General features: G+C 54.8%; 1 protein-coding gene across 2 annotated transcripts in view; it reads left to right on the top strand.

The window, feature by feature from the left end:
- SCAMP1 (secretory carrier membrane protein 1) overlaps positions 1–21,860 on the top strand; it is a 114,249-nt gene that overhangs the window by 44,877 nt on the left and 47,512 nt on the right. For both annotated transcript variants that reach the window (XM_062212525.1, XM_062212524.1), the window contains 3 exons: positions 14,845–14,943; positions 15,677–15,785; positions 17,823–17,951. In XM_062212525.1, coding sequence (XP_062068509.1) covers positions 14,845–14,943; positions 15,677–15,785; positions 17,823–17,951 — 337 coding nt within the window. The remainder of the gene's footprint in view (positions 1–14,844; positions 14,944–15,676; positions 15,786–17,822; positions 17,952–21,860) is intronic.

The raw sequence follows: 21,860 nt of genomic DNA, 5'->3' as shown, positions 1-21,860 counted from the left end.
AGTGAGAGAGAGAGACAGAGAGAATGGTCTTCCTTTGCCATTGGCTCACCCTCCAATGGCCGCCGCACCACGCTGATTCGATGGCAGGAGCCAGGTGCTTCTCCTGGTCTCCCATGGGGTGCAGGGCCCAAGCACTTGGGCCATCCTCCACTGCACTCCCTGGCCACAGCAGAGAGCTGGCCTGGAAGAGGGGCAACCGGGACGGAATTTGGTGCCCCGACCGGGACTAGAACCTGGTGTGCCGGCGCTGCTAGGCGGAGGATTAGCCTAGTGAGCCATGGCGCTGGCCGGTTTTGACTTCTAACCTTCACGCTAGAAACGCGTGTGATGGGCCCACTGCCATCGCGGTTTTGAAGAATTGCAGGTTTGACTGTGTGTTTACCTCCCCGGTGCTTCCGACTCAGCACCCTCCAAGGCATTTCTGTGTCCCGCATGGGTGGCAGGGGACCAGATACCTGCGCCATCTGTTTCTGCTTTTCGCAGGCCGTTAGCAGGGAGCTGGATCAGAAGTGGAGCAGCGGGGACACAAACTGGTGCCCGTATGGGATTGGGTGTTGTAGGTGGGAACTTCCCCTGCTGCTCCACAGCCTCACCCCCTCTCGTCGTTTCTGAAGGAGATCTTTGCTGGATATAGTATTTGTGGGCAGCCATGTTTTACTTCCTCGTGTGAAGTGCCTCAGTGTTGTCTCCTGTGCCTGCTGGCTCCTGCTGTGACGGGGTTGCTAATGTGTGACGGGGTTGCTAATGTGTGACGGGGTTGCTAATGTGTGACGGGGGTTGCTAATGTGTGACGTGATGCTCTTCTCTTGCTGCTTTTTAAAGTCTCTTTCACTTTTTTTTCCAAGATTTTTATTTATTTATTTGAGAAGTACAGTTAGAGAGAGAGAGAGAGACAAGTCTTCTATCTTTCTATCTGCTGGTTTACTCCCCAAATAAATGCAACACCAGAGCTGGGCTGATCTGAAGCCAGGAACCAGGAGCTTCTTCCCGGTCTCCCACGTGGGTGCAGGGGCCCAAGCACTCGGGTCATCTTGTACTGCTCTCCCAGGCCATAGCAGAGAGCTGGATGGGAAGTGGAGCAGCCGGGACATGAACTGTGCTGATGTGGGATGCTGGCGCTCAGCTGCGTTTTCCTAAGATGATTATCTTGAATTCCTTTTCAGGAAATTCCGTTTCTGTGTCTTTGTCGTCAGCGATTGGGAAATTGTGTTGCTTTCCTGCTTCGTGTCTCTGTGCCCATGCCTTGACTTCTGGGCACCTGCTGTGGCCGTTTCTGCCCGAGGACTCTCCGGTGACTTTGGGATTGCAAACGTTTACCTGTACCTGGGCCTGAGGGTGCTGGTTGGGCAGGCTGCAGTGGCTCTCAGCGTGGTGGGCGTGCTGGTGCACCCTCTGGTTCAGGTGTGGCGTCAGCGTGTGCGCGGCTCAGAGAGGCAGGGACTTCTGAGCGCACGGGGTGCTGCACCGGTGCCCGCCCTGAGTTCGGAGGTCGGCGTCTGAGAGTTGGGGTCCTCACACCAGTGTGAACACGGGCTCGCCCTCATTCTCCTTGTTCCCAGTCCTCCCTCGTACTGTCATCATCTTCCTAATGCTTGTATGTTCCCATCTTTTGGTCTCTCCGTGCTGCATTCTGGGTAATTTTCTTTAGACCCACTTCTGTTTCCCTAAGTAGCTCTGCTTCTCCTTGGTGCTTCCTCTTCAGCCTGTCTGTCAGGTTTGTGGTTTCGTTTATTAGTTGTTATTTTTAGAAGTTCCAGTTACACAGTTTAAGGAATTGGTCAGTTCTGACACTCTCCTGATAGTCAAACTTTTATAGCACTCTTTTATTTCTTTATTTTTAAAAGATTTATTTATTTATTTGAGAGAAGGAAGGAGAGAGAGAGATTGATTGATTGATTGATTCACTCCCCTAAAAGGCTATAACAACTAGGGCTGTGCTAGGCTGAAGCCAGGAGCCAGGAGCTGCTTCTGGGTCACCCACATGGGTGCAGGCCCAGGAGCTTGGGCCGTCCTCCACTGCTCTCCCAGGCCCATTAGTAGGGAGCTGGATTTGGAGTGGAGCAGCTGGGACTCAAACTGGTGCCCCTATGGGAGGCCGGCACTGCAGGCCGTGGCTTAACCTGCTTGTCACCACCCTGCACACACTCTTTTATTTGTTTATTAAGTATACCTGTTTTACATCTGATAATTCTGATAGACTCAGGTCTTGTTTTGTAGTTTGGTTTGCTCATGTTGCCTTACTTCTTTGTGTGTCTGAACCATGGGCCAGTTACTTGCACCTCTATCTGTAAATTCTTTGAAGCCTGATTTTGAAGTGTATCCCTTTGCCAAGTGTATGAGGTTGGTCCCAGCCAGGGCTCCCTTGTACTGAGAATTTGAGCTCGGGTTAGGAGAATTCTGGGCACGGATCTGCAAGTCGGTGGTTGAGGTGGCAGCTTAGCCCCCTGAGCCTGCCACAGCGCCAGCTCCAGTACCGTATTGCTGATAAGAAATTGGATCCTGCGTCTTTAGGTCTCATGTTCTAGGCTCTCTAGATACGTGTGTTCCGCCGTGTTGCCAGAAAAGGGAGTCTAGAGTGGCTTGTTTGTGGTTTGGGTGTGCGAAAGTGAAAAGTTGGGAAGAGTTAGGGACGGTCATCAGAACTGGTCTTTGATGATTAGGGCAAGAGGCCGTCTTCCAGAGTGTCCGGGGCTCGCGGTGTCTGATCAAGTGTGTCATGGCCAAGGGAACACAGAGAGAGCAGCACTGACGTTGTGAATGAGAAGTGAGGAGGATAGCTGCTGTTGGGTCAATATTCATGTTTCCGGAGATCTGTGCTTCTCCGAGGTTTCTTGTCATCCCACAGCACCCAGGAGTTCAGCCAGCGTATCAGACAGACAGACGGGCCTGCTGCGCCTTCCTCCACACCCACGAATTGCTGTTCTCACACTTGCTCATTCAAAGGGTGCAGCCCTTAGTGAGGTTCCAGCTGGCGGAGCTGCTGAGTCATTGCTTCCGGGTTTTTCCTGGGCTCTGCTGCCCAGCTCACTCTGCCAGGCTTGTTTCTCGATCATCCTCTCGTTGTCGCCTACTAAACCAAGAATGCTTGGGACCACGTGTTTGTAACAGGAGAACAGGACTGACTGTAGCTTTTCTGCCTGTTATCTGCGATGTTGGGAGTACACAGGACTTGTGATTCTTTTAGTGATTTTAAAAGATTATGGTAGGGGCCAGCGCTGTGGCGCAGCGGGTTAACGCCCTGGCCTGAAGTGCTGGCATCCCATATGGGTGCTGCTTTGAGACCTGGCTGCTCCACTTCTGATCCAGCTCTCTGCTGTGGCCTGGGAAAGCAGTAGAAGATGGCCCAAGTCCTTGGGCCCCTGAACCCATGTGGGAGACCAGGAAGAAGCTCCTGGCTCCTGGCTTCAGCTCCTGCCATTGAGGCCAACTGGGGAGTAAACCATTGGATGGAAGACCTCTCTCTCTCTCTCTGCTTCTCCTCTCTCTGTGCAACTCTGACTTGCTAATAAATAAATAAATCTTTTAAAAAAAAGATTATAGTAGATATAAAAATATAAAATGCTTTTAATCTTATTATCTAGAAATAAGTATTAAGTATTTTGATATATTTTTATTATATTTTAAAGAATGAAGTTAGGATTATAGTATATATTCAGCCTCTTTTATAACTTACTTTTATTATAATTTGTCCAAGTTTCCTCATTTCAGTAAATATTTTTTCAGAACTTTTAAATAGTTGCATAATGTATTCTCATTGGTGAATCATGATTTTTGCACCATTTTCCCGTTGGATGTTTGGGGGGATTTCTGCCTTTTTACTTTCATAAACAAGGCAGCAGTGAGCATTGTTGTACACATTTGTGAATATCTTGAATTATTTCCTTAAAAATATCTTTAAAGACCAGCTACGCAGGACATGAGTATAAATATTGCTGTGGCTCTTGATGTATGTGACAGAACTGTCATGGGATGTTACATTAATGCTTACTTTACTACCTCTTTTTCAAAATGTGGCAGTCCTGTGGTAGTAATTGTTTTAAAAATGTGTAAGTAAAATGTACGTTTCTTTGATTGCTACTGAGATAGAAGTTGTTTACTTACGGCTGCCTGGTGGGGGTTTTATGCTCACTTTCGCGCATTAGCCCATCGGCCTGTCTCTGATTTGTGTGTGAAGTGACTGCCCGTAGTGTGTATTGCTGTCTCCACACTCTGCGCTTCAGGCTTGATTGTGAAATGCTTGTGTCAGAGCTCCATTTCTGCGTGGTGAAGCGTAGCGCCCTCTGGTGGGGGCTTCTGTCCCCACATCCCGGTGAGCATGGCTGCGGCTTTGCCCCACAGGGCAGCAGGTGGTCCCCAGGTGCAGCCTGCGCAGTTCACAGAGTTCTCAGGTCCCCGCGTCCATCGTTTGCCTTCACTTCTCGTCTGCTTGAGATGTACTGTTGCTGGCAGGTTGGTGCTGTCCCAGCGCTGTTCGCGGGTCATCCTTCCTGCTCCTGTGCGCTGGAGCTCCACATCGGCTGTTCTCTGAGTTCACACATTTTCATCTCGTGGTGTTGACGTGGGCGTCCTGTGTCTGCGCGTGGTGATGGGCGTGGTGTTGATGTGAGGCTCCTGTGCATGGTGATGGCCGTGGTGTTGATGTGGGCGTCCTGTGTCTGCGTGTGATGATGGCCGTGGTGTTGATGTGGGTGTCCTGTGTCTATGCATGGTGATGGGCGTGGTGTTGATGTGGGGCGTCCTGTGTCTATGCATGGTGATGGCTGTGGTGTTGATGCGGGGCGTCCTGTGTCTGCGTGGTGATGGCCGTGGTGTTGATGTGGGGCACCTGTGTCTGAGTGGTGATGGCTGTGGTGTTGATGTGGGGCGTCCTGTGTCTGTGTGGTGATGGCTGTGGTGTTGATGTGGGGCGTCCTGTGTCTGCGTGTGATGATGGCTGTGGTGTTGATGTGGGGCGTCCTGTGTCTGCGTGTGATGATGGCTGTGGTGTTGATGTGGGGCGTCCTGTGTCTGCGTGGTGATGGCTGTGGTGTTGATGTGGGCGTCCTGTGTCTGCATGGTGATGGCTGTGGTGTTGATGTGGGGTGTCCTGTGTCTATGCATGGTGATGGCTGTGGTGTTGATGTGGGCGTCCTGTGTCTATGCATGGTGATGGCTGTGGTGTTGATGTGGGGCGTCCTGTGTCTGCGTGTGATGATGGCTGTGGTGTTGATGGGGTGTCCTGTGTCTGCATGGTGATGGCTGTGGTGTTGATGTGGGGGGTCCTGTGTCTGAGTGGTGCTGGCCATGGTGTTGATGTGGGGCGTCCTGTGTCTGTGTGTGGTGTTGATGTGGGGCGTCCTGTGTCTATGAATGGTGATGGGCGTGGTGTTGATGTGGGGCGTCCTGTGTCTATGCATGGTGATGGGCGTGGTGTTGATGTGGGGTGTCCTGTGTCCATGCATGGTGATGGCTGTGGTGTTGATGTGGGGTGTCCTGTGTCTATGCATGGTGATGGCCGTGGTGTTGATGTGGGGTGTCCTGTGCCTATGTATGGTGATGGCTGTGGTGTTGATGTGGGGCATCCTGTGTCTGCGTGTGATGATGGCTGTGGTGTTGATGTGGGGCATCCTGTGTCTGAGTGGTGATGGCTGTGGTGTTGATGTGGGGGGTCCTGTGTCTATGCATGGTGATGGCTGTGGTGTTGATGTGGGGCGTCCTGTGTCTATGTATGGTGATGGCTGTGGTGTTGATGTGGGGCGTCCTGTGTCTGTGTGGTGATGGCTGTGGTGTTGATGTGGGGCGTTCTGTGTCTGAGTGGTGATGGCCGTGGTGTTGATGTGGGCGTCCTGTGTCTATGCATGGTGATGGCTGTGGTGTTGATGTGGGGCGTCCTGTGTCTATGTATGGTGATGGCTGTGGTGTTGATGTGGGGCGTCCTGTGTCTATGTATGGTGATGGCTGTGGTGTTGATGTGGGGCATCCTGTGTCTGCTTGTGATGATGGCTGTGGTGTTGATGTGGGGCATCCTGTGTCTGCGTGGTGCTGGCCGTGGTGTTGATGTGGGGTGTTATGTGTCTATGCATGGTGATGGCTGTGGTGTTGATGTGGGTGTCCTGTGACTGTGCGTGGTGATGGCCATGGTGTTGATGTGGGCGTCCTGTGTCTGTGTGTGGTGTTGATGTGGGGCGTCCTGTGTCTGTGCATGGTGATGGCTGTGGTGTTGATGTGGGCGTCCTGTGTCTGCATGGTGATGGCTGTGGTGTTGATGTGGGGCGTCCTGTGTCTGCGTGTGATGATGGCTGTGGTGTTGATGTGGGGCATCCTGTGTCTGTGTGGTGATGGCTGTGGTGTTGATGTGGGCGTCCTGTGTCTGCGTGTGATGATGGCTGTGGTGTTGATGTGGGGCATCCTGTGTCTGCGTGTGATGATGGCTGTGGTGTTGATGTGGGGCATCCTGTGTCTGAGTGGTGATGGCCATGGTGTTGATGTGGGGCGTCCTGTGTCTGTGTGGTGATGGCCGTGGTGTTGATGTGGGGCGTCCTGTGTCTGCATGGTGATGGCTGTGGTGTTGATGTGGGGTGTCCTGTGTCTATGCATGGTGATGGCTGTGGTGTTGATGTGGGGCATCCTGTGTCTGCGTGGTGATGGCCGTGGTGTTGATGTGGGGCGTCCTGTGTCTGCGTGTGATGATGGCTGTGGTGTTGATGGGGTGTCCTGTGTCTGAGTGGTGATGGCTGTGGTGTTGATGTGGGGGGTCCTGTGTCTATGCATGGTGATGGCTGTGGTGTTGATGTGGGGCGTCCTGTGTCTGAGTGGTGCTGGCCATGGTGTTGATGTGGGGCGTCCTGTGTCTGTGTGTGGTGTTGATGTGGGGCGTCCTGTGTCTATGCATGGTGATGGCTGTGGTGTTGATGTGGGGCGTCCTGTGTCTGTGTGGTGATGGCTGTGGTGTTGATGTGGGGCGTTCTGTGTCTGAGTGGTGATGGCCATGGTGTTGATGTGGGGCGTCCTGTGTCTATGCATGGTGATGGCCGTGGTGTTGATGTGGGGCGTCCTGTGTCTATGTATGGTGATGGCCGTGGTGTTGATGTGGGGCATCCTGTGTCTGCTTGTGAAGATGGCTGTGGTGTTGATGTGGGGCATCCTGTGTCTGCGTGGTGATGGCCGTGGTGTTGATGTGGGGCGTCCTGTGTCTATGCATGGTGATGGCTGTGGTGTTGATGTGGGGCATCCTGTGTCTGCGTGGTGATGGCCGTGGTGTTTATGTGGGCGTCCTGTGCCTGCATGGTGATGGCTGTGGTGTTGATGTGGGGCATCCTGTGTCTGCGTGTGATGATGGCTGTGGTGTTGATGTGGGGCATCCTGTGTCTGTGTGGTGATGGCTGTGGTGTTGATGTGGGCGTTCTGTGTCTGCGTGTGATGATGGCTGTGGTGTTGATGTGGGGCATCCTGTGTCTGCTTGTGATGATGGCTGTGGTGTTGATGTGGGGCATCCTGTGTCTGTGTGGTGATGGCTGTGGTGTTGATGTGGGCGTCTTGTGTCTGCATGGTGATGGCAGTGGTGTTGATGTGGGGTGTCCTGTGTCTATGCATGGTGATGGCTGTGGTGTTGATGTGGGGCATCCTGTGTCTGCGTGGTGATGGCCGTGGTGTTGATGTGGGGCATCCTGTGTCTGCGTGTGATGATGGCTGTGGTGTTGATGTGGGGCATTCTGTGTCTGCGTGTGATGATGGCTGTGGTGTTGATGTGGGGCATCCTGTGTCTGAGTGGTGATGGCTGTGGTGTTGATGTGGGCGTCCTGTGTCTGCATGGTGATGGCTGTGGTGTTGATGTGGGGTTTCCTGTGTCTATGCATGGTGATGGCTGTGGTGTTGATGTGGGGCATCCTGTGTCTGCGTGGTGCTGGCCATGGTGTTGATGTGGGGCGTCCTGTGTCTGTGTGTGGTGTTGATGTTGGGCGTCCTGTGTCTATGCATGGTGATGGCCGTGGTGTTGAAGTGGGGCGTCCTGTGTCTATGCATGGTGATGGGCATGGTGTTGATGTGGGGTGTCCTGTGTCTATGCATGGTGATGGGCGTGGTGTTGATATGGGGTGTCCTGTGTCTATGCATGGTGATGGCTGTGGTGTTGATGTGGGGCATCCTGTGTCTGCGTGTGATGATGGCTGTGGTGTTGATGTGGGGCGTTCTGTGTCTGAGTGGTGATGGCCATGGTGTTGATGTGGGGCGTCCTGTGTCTATGCATGGTGATGGCCGTGGTGTTGATGTGGGGCGTCCTGTGTCTATGTATGGTGATGGCTGTGGTGTTGATGTGGGGCATCCTGTGTCTGCTTGTGATGATGGCTGTGGTGTTGATGTGGGGCATCCTGTGTCTGCGTGGTGATGGCCGTGGTGTTGATGTGGGGCGTCCTGTGTCTATGCATGGTGATGGCTGTGGTGTTGATGTGGGGCGTCCTGTGTCTATGTATGGTGATGGCTGTGGTGTTGATGTGGGGCGTCCTGTGTCTGTGTGGTGATGGCTGTGGTGTTGATCTGGGGCGTTCTGTGTCTGAGTGGTGATGGCCATGGTGTTGATGTGGGGCGTCCTGTGTCTATGCATGGTGATGGCCGTGGTGTTGATGTGGGGCGTCCTGTGTCTATGTATGGTGATGGCTGTGGTGTTGATGTGGGGCATCCTGTGTCTGCTTGTGATGATGGCTGTGGTGTTGATGTGGGGTATCCTGTGTCTGCGTGGTGAAGGCCGTGGTGTTGATGTGGGGTGTTATGTGTCTATACATGGTGATGGCTGTGGTGTTGATGTGGGCGTCCTGTGACTGTGCGTGGTGATGGCCATGGTGTTGATGTGGGCGTCCTGTGTCTGTGTGTGGTGTTGATGTGGGGCGTCCTGTGTCTGTGCATGGTGATGGCCATGGTGTTGATGTGGGGCGTCCTGTGTCTGCGTGGTGATGGCCGTGGAGTTGATGTGGGGCGTTCTGTGTCTGAGTGGTGATGGCTGTGGTGTTGATGTGGGGCGTCCTGTGTCTATGCATGGTGATGGCTGTGGTGTTGATGTGGGCATCCTGTGTCTGCGTGGTGATGGCTGTGGTGTTGATGTGGGGCATCCTGTGTCTGTGTGGTGATGGCTGTGGTGTTGATGTGGGCATCCTGTGTCTGCGTGTGATGATGGCTGTGGTGTTGATGTGGGGCATCCTGTGTCTGCGTGTGATGATGGCTGTGGTGTTGATGTGGGGCATCCTGTGTCTGCGTGGTGATGGCCGTGGTGTTGATGTGGGGCGTCCTGTGTCTGTGTGGTGATGGCTGTGGTGTTGATGTGGGCGTCCTGTGTCTGCATGGTGATGGCTGTGGTGTTGATGTGGGGTGTCCTGTGTCTATGAATGGTGATGGCTGTGGTGTTGATGTGGGGCATCCTGTGACTATGCGTGGTGATGGCCATGGTGTTGATGTGGGCGTCCTGTGTATGTGTGTGGTGTTGATGTGGGGCGTCCTGTGTCTATGCATGGTGATGGCCGTGGTGTTGATGTGGTCGTCCTGTGTCTGAGTTGTGATGGCCGTGGTGTTGATGTGGGGCGTCCTGTGTCTGTGTGGTGATGGCCGTGGTGTTGTCGTGGGCGTCCTGTGTCTGCGTGGTGATGGCTGTGGTGTTGATGTGGTCGTCTTGTGTCTGTGTGGTGATGGCCGTGGTGTTGACGTGGGCGTCCTGTGTCTGCATGGTGATGGCTGTGGTGTTGATGTGGGCGTCCTGTTTCTGCGTGGTGATGGCCGTGGTGTTGATGTGGTTGTCCTGTGTCTGAGTTGTGATGGCCGTGGTGTTGATGTGGGGCGTCCTGTGTCTGTGTGGTGATGGCCGTGGTGTTGTCATGGGTGTCCTGTGTCTACGTGGTGATGGCCGTGGTATTGATGTGGGCGTCTTGTGTCTGTGTGGTGATGGCCGTGGTGTTGACGTGGGCGTCCTGTGTCTGCATGGTGATGGCTGTGGTGTTGATGTGGGCGTCCTGTTTCTGCGTGGTGATGGCCGTGGTGTTGATGTGGGGCGTCCTGTGTCTGCGTGTGATGATTGCTGTTGTGTTGATGTGGGGCGTTCTGTGTCTGAGTGGTGATGGCTGTGGTGTTGATGTGGGTGTCCTGTGTCTACGTGGTGATGGCTGTGGTGTTGATGTGGGGCATCCTGTGTCTGTGTGGTGATGGCTGTGGTGTTGATGTGGGGCATCCTGTGTCTGCGTGTGGTGATGGCCGTGGTGTTGATGTGGGGCATCCTGTGTCTACGTGGTGATGGCTGTGGTGTTGATGTGGGCGTCCTGTGTCTGCATGGTGATGGCTGTGGTGTTGATGTGGGGCATCCTGTGTCTGTGTGGTGATGGCTGTGGTGTTGATGTGGGCGTCCTGTGTCTGCATGGTGATGGCTGTGGTGTTGATGTGGGGCATCCTGTGTCTGCGTGTGATGATGGCTGTGGTGTTGATGCAGGGCGTTCTGTGTCTGAGTGGTGATGGCTGTGGTGTTGATGTGGGGTGTTATGTGTCTGCGTGTGATGATGGCTGTGGTATTGATGTGGGCGTCCTGTGTCTGCGTGGTGATGGCCGTGGTGTTGATGTGGGCGTCCTGTGTCTGCGTGTGATGATGGCCGTGGTATTGATGTGGGCGTCCTGTGTCTGCGTGGTGATGGCGTGGTGTTGATGTGGGCGTCCTGTGTCTGTGTGGTGATGGCCGTGGTGTTGATGTGGGCGTCCTGTGTCTGTGTGGTGATGGCCGTGGTGTTGATGTGGGGCATCCTGTGTCTGCGTGTGATGATGGCCGTGGTGTTGATGTGGGTGTCCTGTGTCTACGTGGTGATGGCTGTGGTGTTGATGTGGGCGTCCTGTGTCTGCATGGTGATGGCTGTGGTGTTGATGTGGGGCGTCCTGTGTCTGTGCATGGTGATGGCTGTGGTGTTGATGTGGGGCGTCCTGTGTCTGCGTGTGATGGCTGTGGTGTTGGTGTGGGCGTCCTTTGTCTGCGTGTGATGATGGCCGTGGTATTGATGGGGGGCGTCCTGTGTCTGCATGGTGATGGCTGTGGTGTTGATGTGGGCGTCCTGTGTCTGTGTGGTGATGGCTGTGGTGTTGATGTGGGGCATCCTGTGTCTGCGTGTGATGATGGCTGTGGTGTTGATGTGGGGCGTCCTGTGTCTGAGTGGTGATGGCCGTGGTGTTGATGTGGGGCGTCCTGTGTCTGCGTGGTGATGGCCGTGGTGTTGATGTGGGCGTCCTGTGTCTGCGTGGTGATGGCCGTGGTGTTGATGTGGGGCGTCCTGTGTCTGAGTGGTGATGGCCGTGGTGTTGATGTGGGCGTCCTGTGTCTGCGTGGTGATGGCCGTGGTGTTGATGTGGGGCGTCCTGTGTCTGAGTGGTGATGGCTGTGGTGTTGATGTGGGCGTCCTGTGTCTGCGTGTGATGATGGCCGTGGTATTGATGTGGGCGTCCTGTGTCTGCGTGGTGATGGCCGTGGTGTTGATGTGGGCGTCCTGTGTCTGTGTGGTGATGGCTGTGGTGTTGATGTGGGCGTCCTGTGTCTGAGTGGTGATGGCTGTGGTGTTGATGTGGGCGTCCTGTGTCTGCGTGTGATGATGGCCGTGGTATTGATGTGGGCGTCCTGTGTCTGCGTGGTGATGGCCGTGGTGTTGATGTGGGCGTCCTGTGTCTGTGTGGTGATGGCTGTGGTGTTGATGTGGGCGTCCTGTGTCTGTGTGGTGATGGCCGTGGTGCTGACGTGGGCGTCCTGTGTCTGCGTGTGGTGATGGCCGTGGTTCTGACGTGGGCGTCCTGTGTCTGCGTGTGATGATGGCCGTGGTATTGATGTGGGCGTCCTGTGTCTGCGTGGTGATGGCCGTGGTGTTGATGTGGGCGTCCTGTGTCTGTGTGGTGATGGCTGTGGTGTTGACGTGGGCGTCCTGTGTCTGTGTGGTGATGGCCGTGGTGCTGACGTGGGCGTCCTGTGTCTGCGTGTGGTGATGGCCGTGGTTCTGACGTGGGCGTCCTGTGTCTGCGTGTGGTGATGGCCGTGGTGCTGACGTGGGCGTCCTGTGTCTGCGTGTGGTGATGGCCGTGGTTCTGACGTGGGCGTCCTGTGTCTGCGTGTGTGGATGCTGTGGTGCTGATTGTAAGTATATGTAGATTGTAACCAGTTTTTCCCACTGTGTGATTTGACTTTACGTTTTTGATTAAATTTCAGTGTAGTGGAACCTGCCGGTGTTTCACTCGCCGTGTGTGTGTGTTCCAGTCCGCCATGCCCTGAAGACACTTTCTGGGCATCCACTGTGTTCAGGCGCTGTTTAGGGTCTGAGGACACGTCAGTAACACAGTGCAGAGGGTACTGGAGCTCCCATTTGAGAAGCCTTTACCTACTCTTTTTTTTTTCCTTTTTAAAGATTTGTTTATTTATTCGAAAGAGTTACAGATGAAGAGGCAGAGAGAGAGAGAGAGAGAGAGAGAGAGAGAGAGATCCTCCATCCGCTGGTTCACACCCCAAATGGCCGCAATGGCTGGAGCTGGGCTGATCTGAAGCCAGGAGCCAGGAGCTTCTTCTGGGTCTCTCACGTGGGTGCAGGGACTCAGGGACTTGGACCATCTTCCACTGTTTTCCCAGGTGTTAGCAGAGAGCTGGATTGTTAGTGGAGCAGCCAGGACTTGAACTGGCGCCATCTAGGATGCTGGCACTGTAGGTGGAGGCTTAACCTACTATGCCACGGTGCCGGCCCCTTAACTACTATTAGTTCATGAAAATATCCACCTGTATTTTTTTCCTAAGAATGTTTAAGTTTCACATTTTCTTTTATAGATCATTAATCTTCCTGGACTTTGTTTTTTTATATGGTGTGAAATAAGAAGTCCAGTTTTTTTTTTTTTCAATGTGTTAAGCAGTTATCCCAGCTCCATTAGTGACTGACAAATTATTTCTTTACCATTTTCATGTCATCTGTGTTGACTACCAAGCTCTGCATTTGTTTGGGTTTGTTTCTGTGTCTGTTTTGTTTATTGGTATATTTCTCTATCCTTGAATTTATATACATTCTTTTTTTAAAGATTTATTTATATATTTGAGAGGCAGAGTTAGAGAAAGAGAGACAGAAAGATCTTCCGTTTGTTGCTTCACTCCCCAAAGGGCTGGAATGACCTGGGCTGGGCCAGGCCAAAACCAGGAGCCCGGTGGTTCTTCCTTTCTCCCAGATGGATGCAGGGGCCCAAGGACTTGGGCCGTCCTCCGCTGCTCTCCCAGGTGCGTTAGCAGGGAGCTGGATCAGAAGTGGAGCAGCTGGGACTTGGTGCTGCAGGCTGCGGCTTTAACCCACTGTGCCACAGCGCTGGTCTACATTCTTTTTTTTTTTTAAGATTTATTTCATTTATTTGAAAGAGTTACAGAGAGTGTTAGAGACAGAGAGAGGTCTTCTATTCCCTGGTTCACTCCCCAGATGGCTGCAACAGCTGGAGCTGCGTCGATCCGGAGCTGCGTCGATCCGAAGGGCCAAGAGCTTCTTCTGGGTCTCCCACATGGGTGCAGGGGTCCAAGGACTTGGGTCATCTGCTGCTGCTGTCCCAGGCCATAGCAGAGAGCTGGATCGGAAGAGGCACGTCCAGGACTTGAACTGGCGCCCATATGGGATGCCGGTGCTTCAGGCCAGGGCTTTAACCCGCTGCAGCATGGTGCTGGCCCCTATTCTACATTCTTGGTTACTGTCGCCTAATAGTAACTTTTGATATCATCGGTCTCCCAATCTAACTTTTATTTTCAAAACCGTGTGGCCTGTTCTTAGTCCTTGCCTTCTGCATGCAGGTTTGAGAAGCAGCTGTACTGGGTGCCATGTCTTGGTGGTGACTGCCTTCCGCTTTCTGGGCTGCCATTAGCTGTGGCAGGGTAAAATCTTGCTACGTAGCTGGTTGCTTGCAGTTTTTTTTAAACACTGTGTGCCTTGAACTTCCCTTTGCAGGTTCTTGTTTCCTCCCTCCGTTTTCTAAAGCACCAGCTCTCTGCTGGTGGGGACGTTGTGGGCTTGTGCAGTAATTTAACCTGTCCTCCGCGGACAGACTCGTAGACTCGCGCCTGCCTTTCGGTCCTGCAGCTGCGCTCAAACATTGCAGGTCGTCGGTGGCAGAGCGGACGTTGTGTAGCTTACTTTCTGTCTTCCCAAGCCTGCCCTCTTCTCTTTCCACATTGTGTGAGTGGCTTTGACCAGGAGTCTGCTCTGTGCCTCTCAGGAACCGCGCGCTGGAGTCGGCAGTAAAGCTTGGTGCTGTCCATGATGTACTGTAGAGAAATACTTTAAAGGTTTTTGTTAAAGATTTATTTATTTATTTGAAAGGCAGAGTAGAAGAGAGAGAGAGAGAGAGAGAGAGAGAGAGAGAGAAGTCTTCCATCTGCTTGTTCACTCCCCAGGTGGCCGCAGTGGCCAGAGGTGCGCCGATCTGAAACCAGGAGCCAGGATCCTCTTCCGGGTCTCCCACGTGGGTGCAGGGGCCCAAGGACTTGGGCCATCTTCCACTGCTTTCCCAGGCCACAGCAGAGAGCTGGATCAGAAGTAGAGCAGCCGGGACTCGAACTGGTGCCCTGTGGAATGCCGGCACTGCAGGTGGCGGCTTTACCCACTACGCCACAGCGCCGGCCCCAAAGATTTTTTTAAAATGTGATATCCTGGAGACGTGTGTGGCGAGGCCGCCAGACGGCCGAGATGCGGAGTGAGCGAGCCTGAAGCAGCTCTCTGCACACTTGACCGTGGGAGGGCAGGAGAGGAAGACGGGCAGATCTGTGGAGTTTGCTTTTTCCTTCTGGTCATTGGGTCTTTTGTGAGAGGCTGAGTTGGCCCCTTCTGTAATGGAATTTGTCCTTCTTCTTTCTAGCCGCCGCCAGGCAGTGTGAAAATGCACAGTGCACCCAACACGCAGCCCGCGATCATGAAGCCGACCGAGGAGCACCCCGCGTACACGCAGATCGCCAAGGTCAGCCTCCGAGCAGTCACTCTGTGTGCCGTGTTCTCATCTCTCAGCTCACTGCTGGATCTGTCTTAGCTTTCTGTCCGTCAGTACTTGTTGCTCTTTATCAGTTTATAACGTGTGCTTTTCGTTGATTATTGAATTCATTTATCATCTTGGGGTGCAGTTTGTCTCTGTTCCCAGTGCACGGTACCGGTGCAGTACCCTAACAGTGACTAACACAGTAACTGATGTTGCTGGGAGCAAGTCCACGGCTGAGCCACGGACAGCTGGGGGTGAGGGCATCCGGGCACAGTGCCGTGAACAGATAGATACTGGTGTCAGGTGAGGGCACACGGAGGTGTAGACTGGGATTTCTTGACTGCGTCTTTGTCTCACTCCGTTTGTGACTTGGACGATGTTACAAAGCCCTCTTGTGTTTGACCCAGTTTGTAAGGCCCAGTTCACTCCCCCTTTTTCCTTTTCGTCCGTTGCCCTCAGCTCTCTCCCCTGCCCTCGCTCCTGGCTCTCCGTGAGGCACAGAGGTCGGCCCCCGCGGTGGCCTCTGTCGCCATGGGCTCATTGTTCCCACGGGGGCTTTTCCCCCCCAAGACCAGATGATCCCCACCGTGTTTTCTGAAGCCACTCTGCAGAGCGTCTGTGGACGTTAGGACAGTCGAGCAAGCTTTGTCGCACAGGGAGGGGAGGCGGGCCGGCGCCCTGCACCCGGACCCGCTCACCGGCTGCCGTGTCTGTCTAGGAGCACGCCTTGGCCCAGGCCGAGCTGCTGAAGCGCCAGGAGGAGCTGGAGAGGAAAGCCGCGGAGCTAGACCGTCGGGAGCGGGAAATGCAGAACCTCAGCCAGCACGGTGGGTAGTGCCCTCGGCCGGGGGCTGCCGGGCTGCGGGCTGGGGGGGGGGCTGCCCGCCTGCGGGGCTGGGGGGGGCTGCCCGGCTGTGGGGCTCGGGGGGGGGCACTGCCTGCCTGCGGGCTGGGGGGGCTGCCCGGCTGTGGGGCTTGGGGGGGGGACACTGCCTGCCTGTGGGCTGGGGGGGGCTGCCCGGCTGTGGGGCTGCGGGCTGGGGGGGGGGCTGCCCGGCTGCGGGCTGGGGGGGGCTGCCCGCCTGTGGGGCTGGGGGGGGCTGCCCGGCTGTGGGCTCGGGAGGGGGACACTGCCTGCCTGCGGGCTGGGGGGGGCGCTGCCCGGTTGTGGGGGCTCGGCCGGGGTGGGGGACGCTCCTCCGGCTGTAGGTGGCTCGCCGATGGGTGATGCTGCGCCGGCTGCAGGCGGTTCGCTGGTGGGTGACGCTGCACTGGCTGCAGGGGGCTTGGCCAGGGGGTGATGCTACACCGGCTGTAGGCGGCTTGGCTGGTGGGTGACGCTGCGCCGGCTCAGCTGGGGAGTGATGCTACACTGGCTGCAGGTGGCTTGCCGGTGGGTGACGCTGCGCCGGCTGTAGGCGGCTCGGCCAGAGGTGGAGCGCTCCTCTGTGCAGGTGGCAGGTCCCTGTGGCGCCGTGCTTCTCCCTGGTGGTGACAGGGCAGTGCTCCCCTCCTGGAGAGTGGGGGGGGGGTGAGCCGTCGGCTGTGCTTGTGAAATCACACGCGCTGGAGTGTGTTCTCCGTGTGACGCTCTTGATTGACTCTGGCCAGCGTCAGAGCCTCCACAGGTACCGTGCATATGAGAACGGGCTGTGTGCACCACCTGGATGAGAGGTCTGTTCAGGCTGTGACGGCAGGTGTGGGCTCCCAGCCCCTGGGCGAGGGCCCTGGAGAGCGGAGTTAGCTGCTGTCCGCCTGTCTGGGTCGTGCGCGGGGACATCCAGGGAGCTCTTGGAGAATGTGTGGGTCTGGGCCGCACAGGGTTACCTGCCCCAGGCGATCCTATGGCATCAGAGACACAATCCCTAGGGGAGAAACTGAAGGGTTTCTGGGCATCAGAGTTTGGCGGCGCCTGTAGCTGAAATCCGCCCGTTGCTGACCCCAAGTAACACGAGGTACTCCCGCGAGAGCAGCTTTGGGACGGGGTGCGGGGGTGGGGTTTGCACCTCACAGCAGCTGTTGCCGCAGGGCCCCGAGGGTGGCACGGCTGCTGTCCCCCGGGAGAGGTTGAGCGAGTGGCGTGCGGCCACCCCGCGTCCCCCCCCGCGTCCCGGCGTCCTCCTCCCCGCTCTCTGCTGCACACATTCGCATGAGACTGTGTGGAGACTGTGCGTGATCCCTGGTGCGCGGGAGACGTGCTGGGTCAGAAGGGGGCTGTGCAGTGTGGGTCACCAGTCGAGGGGTAGACAGCCGGAATTAATGGCCTTGGGTGCTGTCTGTACCCTCTGTTTTCATGCTCTGACTTCTCGCTGTGTTTTTAACTTTTAATTTCCCCAGTCTTCTCAGGCTGGCTTCCTTGGGGAGCCACCTTTGGCTCTCTCCTCACAGTTTGAGTTGCTCTTCTCCAGATTTCCGAGGGTGCTAGGATTCTTCAGCTTCCTTCTCGTAGCTTTTTTTGTGTGTTCTCCGAGTTTGACGGTTTTCTTACTGTGTCCTGTGCGTATCGCTTCCTTCCAGACTTTGAGATTCCAGATTTGACTCGGGCTTTGACTGCACCTTTGTTTCTTCCTGGAGTTGACAGACGACGTGAGCGACTCAGGAGCTGGTCTTCCGCTCCGCGTGGGTTAGGGCTTGCAGCAGGGTCGCCTCTGAGACGTGAGGATGCCGGGGCTGTTGACGGCGGCCGTGAGGCCCGTGGGACGAGCAGACCCGTGTCTGCGCTTCCTTCACGCTGCTCCCGTCTCCTCCACGGAAGTGGTCCTGCCGAACATGCTAGGAGCCCATCCTGGAAGATTGTGAAACAAAAACATAAAAATGAAATGCATTTGCTGTGATGTAAATAACATTTTTCTTCTAATTTACAGGCAGAAAAAATAATTGGCCGCCCCTGCCTGCCGGCTTTCCCGTGGGCCCGTGTTTCTACCAGGACTTCTCGGTGGACATCCCCGTGGAGTTCCAGAAGACGGTGAAGCTCATGTACTACTTGTGGATGTGTGAGTACGGAGCGGGTCCCGCGCTCGCTCAGCGCCGCCTCTCGCCAAGGCGCACAGTGCAGCAGGCACCTTGTTCTGCAGACAGAGGGATGACTGTGGATTCTAAAAGTGAAACGTGCTGTTTAAATACTTGAACGTGATCCTCTATGGGACACACAGTCCTTGGCTGAGGAAAATTACGTATCGAGAACTGGCAGGTTTTTTTTTGAGGAAGTGATAACTTCTTTGTCACATGGGTAGAATTTTCTAATAATCCTTTTTTTCTTGAAAGATGCTATCTGAGCATCATTTGCTTCGAAAGAATCACACACCCCATTTTCGTGTTGAGGAAGCGTATTTTAAAACGTGGTAAATGTAGGCATGGTGGCATGCAATACTGTAGTACTAGAATTTGTTGATAGATGGGAGCCACGTTTGCTTCATTTTCGCATGGCCATGGATACTGCTGTGATGGACAGCACCTCGCTGATGCAGAACGTTTTCCCAAACAGAGAGGGGACCTGCGTCCTAGGCTGTGCTGCTCAGGTTGCTGTGCGTAGTCCCGGCGCTGAACTGCAGACGGAATGTCAGCCCGTGAGCAGCCCTGCGCAGCCTGGCTGTTTGCACACGGACTGCCACCCACTCCCGCTTTTGTTTTTCCTGCAGAGGGTCTCAGCCTGGCTGGGTGTGGTCACATCAGTGAGGGAGGTGCTGACGGGCGGTTTGTGGGGCATTTGTGCTTCTAGTGATTGGCAAGACTCATTGCCGTACCCCACACATAGACGAGAGCTCTCCATCAAAATCTTGGAGGTGTATTCATTTTAGTTTAAAAATAAGTTAATTTATTCATTTGAGAGATGGAAGGCCACACAGAGAGATCTGTCCACTGGACGCTCAACCAGGGCTCCCACCTGGGTGGCGGGAAGCCAGCCACTCGTGACCGCTGTGCGTCTTCCAGGCTGTGCATCGGCAGGGAGCTGGAGTCAGGAGGGAGCCAGGCTTGAGCCAGACCCTGTCCTGGGGGTGCAGCTGTCCCACAGCCTCCGGGCTGCTGGCCACATGACGGCCTGCAGGCCCAGGCCTCACTCGCATGCAGTTACTTCGGCCTAAGAGAAGTGATTGCCTGTGGGTAGCACTGTTGAAAAACTCTTACATTTGGTTACCTTTTAAAGATTTGGTTCTTGATCCAGTATCTTTTATCGAATCTCCAGCCACAATAATAAATATTTTTGGGGTCAAAGTGGGTGAATTCAGGCCCTGGCTCTGCTCCCAGCTGTAGCTGCCTGCTCGTGTGTGCCCTGGGGCATGGCAGGTTGTGGCTCAGGTAGCCGCATCTCCACCACACACGTGGGATTCTCGGGTTGGGTGCCTCACCTGTGCTCTGACTTGGCTCAGCTTTGGCTCTGGTGTGGCATGCCGTCTCTCTCCTCCAGTAAATGAGGTACACGCCAACAACTCATTTAAATAATCAGTCTGTTACATATGCATTTCTTTTAAAATGGTATCAGTTGGCCCAGCATTTTAGATTTTTTTTTTGTGCAGGAAATTGTTGGAAGAAAATTGTACAAGGAATTTAGTAACTCTAGATAGGATGGGGTAGTTAATTTTAGTGAATCATGATAACTTCGCCACAGAGGATTGTTTGAAAGTAGCTCTGTTTTGTCATGGAAATGTGTTTCCCTTCTGGGGCCAGTGTGGTGCTGCGGCAGGCTACCCTGCCACCGCAGTGCTGGCGTCCCCAGTTGGAGCGCCCTTTCTAGTCCTGGCTACTCTTTTCTTTTCTTTTTTTTAAGGTTTATTTTATTTATTTAAAAGGCAGAGTTACAGAGACAGATCTTCCATCTGCTGGTTCACTCCCAAGTGGCCGCAGTGGCCGGAGCTGGGGCGGAAGTGAAGCAGCAGGGACTTGAACCGGTGCCCCCGTGGGATGCCGGTGCCTCAGGTGGCGCCACACTGCCGGCCCCACCCAGCGTCTTGTTGATGCACTTGAGAAGGCAGCAGAGGGCGCCAGAGTGCCTGGGTCCCTGCCACCCGGAGACGGGCGGAGGACCTGGCTCCTGGCTTGGGCCTGGCCCAGCCCTGGGTGCCGTGACCGTCTGAGGAGTGAACCTGAAGATGGAAGCCCTCCCTCCCTCCCTCCCTCCCTCCCTCTCTCTCTCCCTCCCTCCCTCCCTCCCTGTCATTCTGCCTTTCAAATAATGAATGAGGAAGTGAATAACTCTGTAAAGAAAGAGAAGCATCCACCTTTGGGCCCCTTAACAATAACGCCCATTCTCCCCGGGTTCTGGTGGCAGATCTGTGAACCGTGTGCAAGAGGACTGAGGCTCAGTTAGGTTTGTGCGTGGGGGAGCGTTGCCTGGGAGGGAGGAGGGTTAAGTGCCGGCTCAGTCGGTGCCTCAGGTCCGTGGAGCGCAGGCCCTGTGTCGCCCTCAGGAAGCCTCACCCGTTGTTGGCCGCCTTTGAGCTGAAGTCCTTCGGGGAGAGCCTGGCGTGTGTTACGGATCAACCCTGTGCTGTCACGGCACAGATAACTTTATCCACTTCCCCCACACTGCACGCCAGCTCTGTCCTTCGGTTTTATAGATGGGGAAGCCAGCGCTCAGAGTTTGTGTAACTTGCCCAGCGGTAGCCCACGAGAAAGACTGGGTTGGATAGCTTGACTTCGGAAGCCAGGCCTGTATTTCCTCTCTACAATACCCGCTCAGCACCAAAATGAACACACAATTTTAAGCTGAATGTGATTAAGGTCTGATCCTTGCCCAAAGCAAGGAATTTATCCCATAAACAAAGTGGAGCGGTTTGAAATATCACCATGGAGTGGGTCTCCGCTTTTTTGAATGTGCTCTTGAATTTAAAAAAGACAAAGAAAAGTGGGCGGGCGTTGTGGCCCAGCAGTTAGCGTGGCTCCTGGGAGGCCCACACCCACGTCAGTGCCAGTCCTGCTCTCCGGTCCAGTCCTGCCAGCGCCAGCACTGGGCGGCAGGTGTGGTGCTCAGGTACGTGGGATGCTGCCACGTCCATGGCACACCAGGTCGGTTCTTGGCTCCCAGCGCCGGCTGTTGTGGCGTTTGGGGAGGGAGCCAGCCTAGAGAAGATCTGTCTCTCTGCCTTTTAAATGAATGAATGAATAAACCCTAACAGTGAGGACCTTAATGAATGAATGAATCCTAACAGTGAGGACCTTAGGGAAAAAGAAGCCAGCCACGGTGGAGAGCACGGGTGCAGGAGGTGGACCGCGCTGTCAGCTTCTGTGTTGTGACGCGTGCAGCGCGCTGGGGGTGCGGAGCTGTGCTCCCAACACCAGGTCTGGGTGCGCAGGCCACGCACACACAGGGGCCTCCCCCTGGGGCTGTCAGCGCAGAGCCACTGCTCACTCACTGGGCTGGAGTCAGCCACGCCAGTCACGCCTGTCACACTGCCTCACAAGTCACGCGTGTCACACGCCATGCACAGTCACGCGTGTCACAGTGCCTCACAGTCACGCGTGTCACAGTGCCTCACACAGTCACGCGTGTCACAGTGCCTCACAGTCACGTGTGTCACAGTGCCTCACACAGTCACGCGTGTCACAGTGCCTCACAGTCACGCATGTCACACTGCCTCACAGTCACACGTGTCACACTACCTCAGTCACACGTATCACACTGCCTCACAGTCATGCATGTCACACTGCCTCACATAGTCACGCGTGTCACACTGCCTCACAGTCACGCGTGTCACACTGCCTCACAGTCACACGTGTCACACTGCCTCACAGTCACATGTGTCACACGCCATGCACAGTCACGTGTGTCACACTGCCTCACAGTCACGCGTGTCACACTGCCTTGCCTCTGCGTGAGTGGACATCTGTCAGTAAGGAGCTCTGGTCATATTAGTCTTCCCTGGGGTACAGCTGGGGCTCAGTGATCATGCTTGTTGGTTATAATG

Source organism: Lepus europaeus, chromosome 15 (genome assembly GCF_033115175.1).
Source record: "Lepus europaeus isolate LE1 chromosome 15, mLepTim1.pri, whole genome shotgun sequence".
Taxonomy (NCBI): Eukaryota; Metazoa; Chordata; class Mammalia; order Lagomorpha; family Leporidae; genus Lepus; species Lepus europaeus.
Note: the sequence above shows the minus strand (reverse complement) of the source record. Positions and strands in the feature narration are given on the sequence as shown.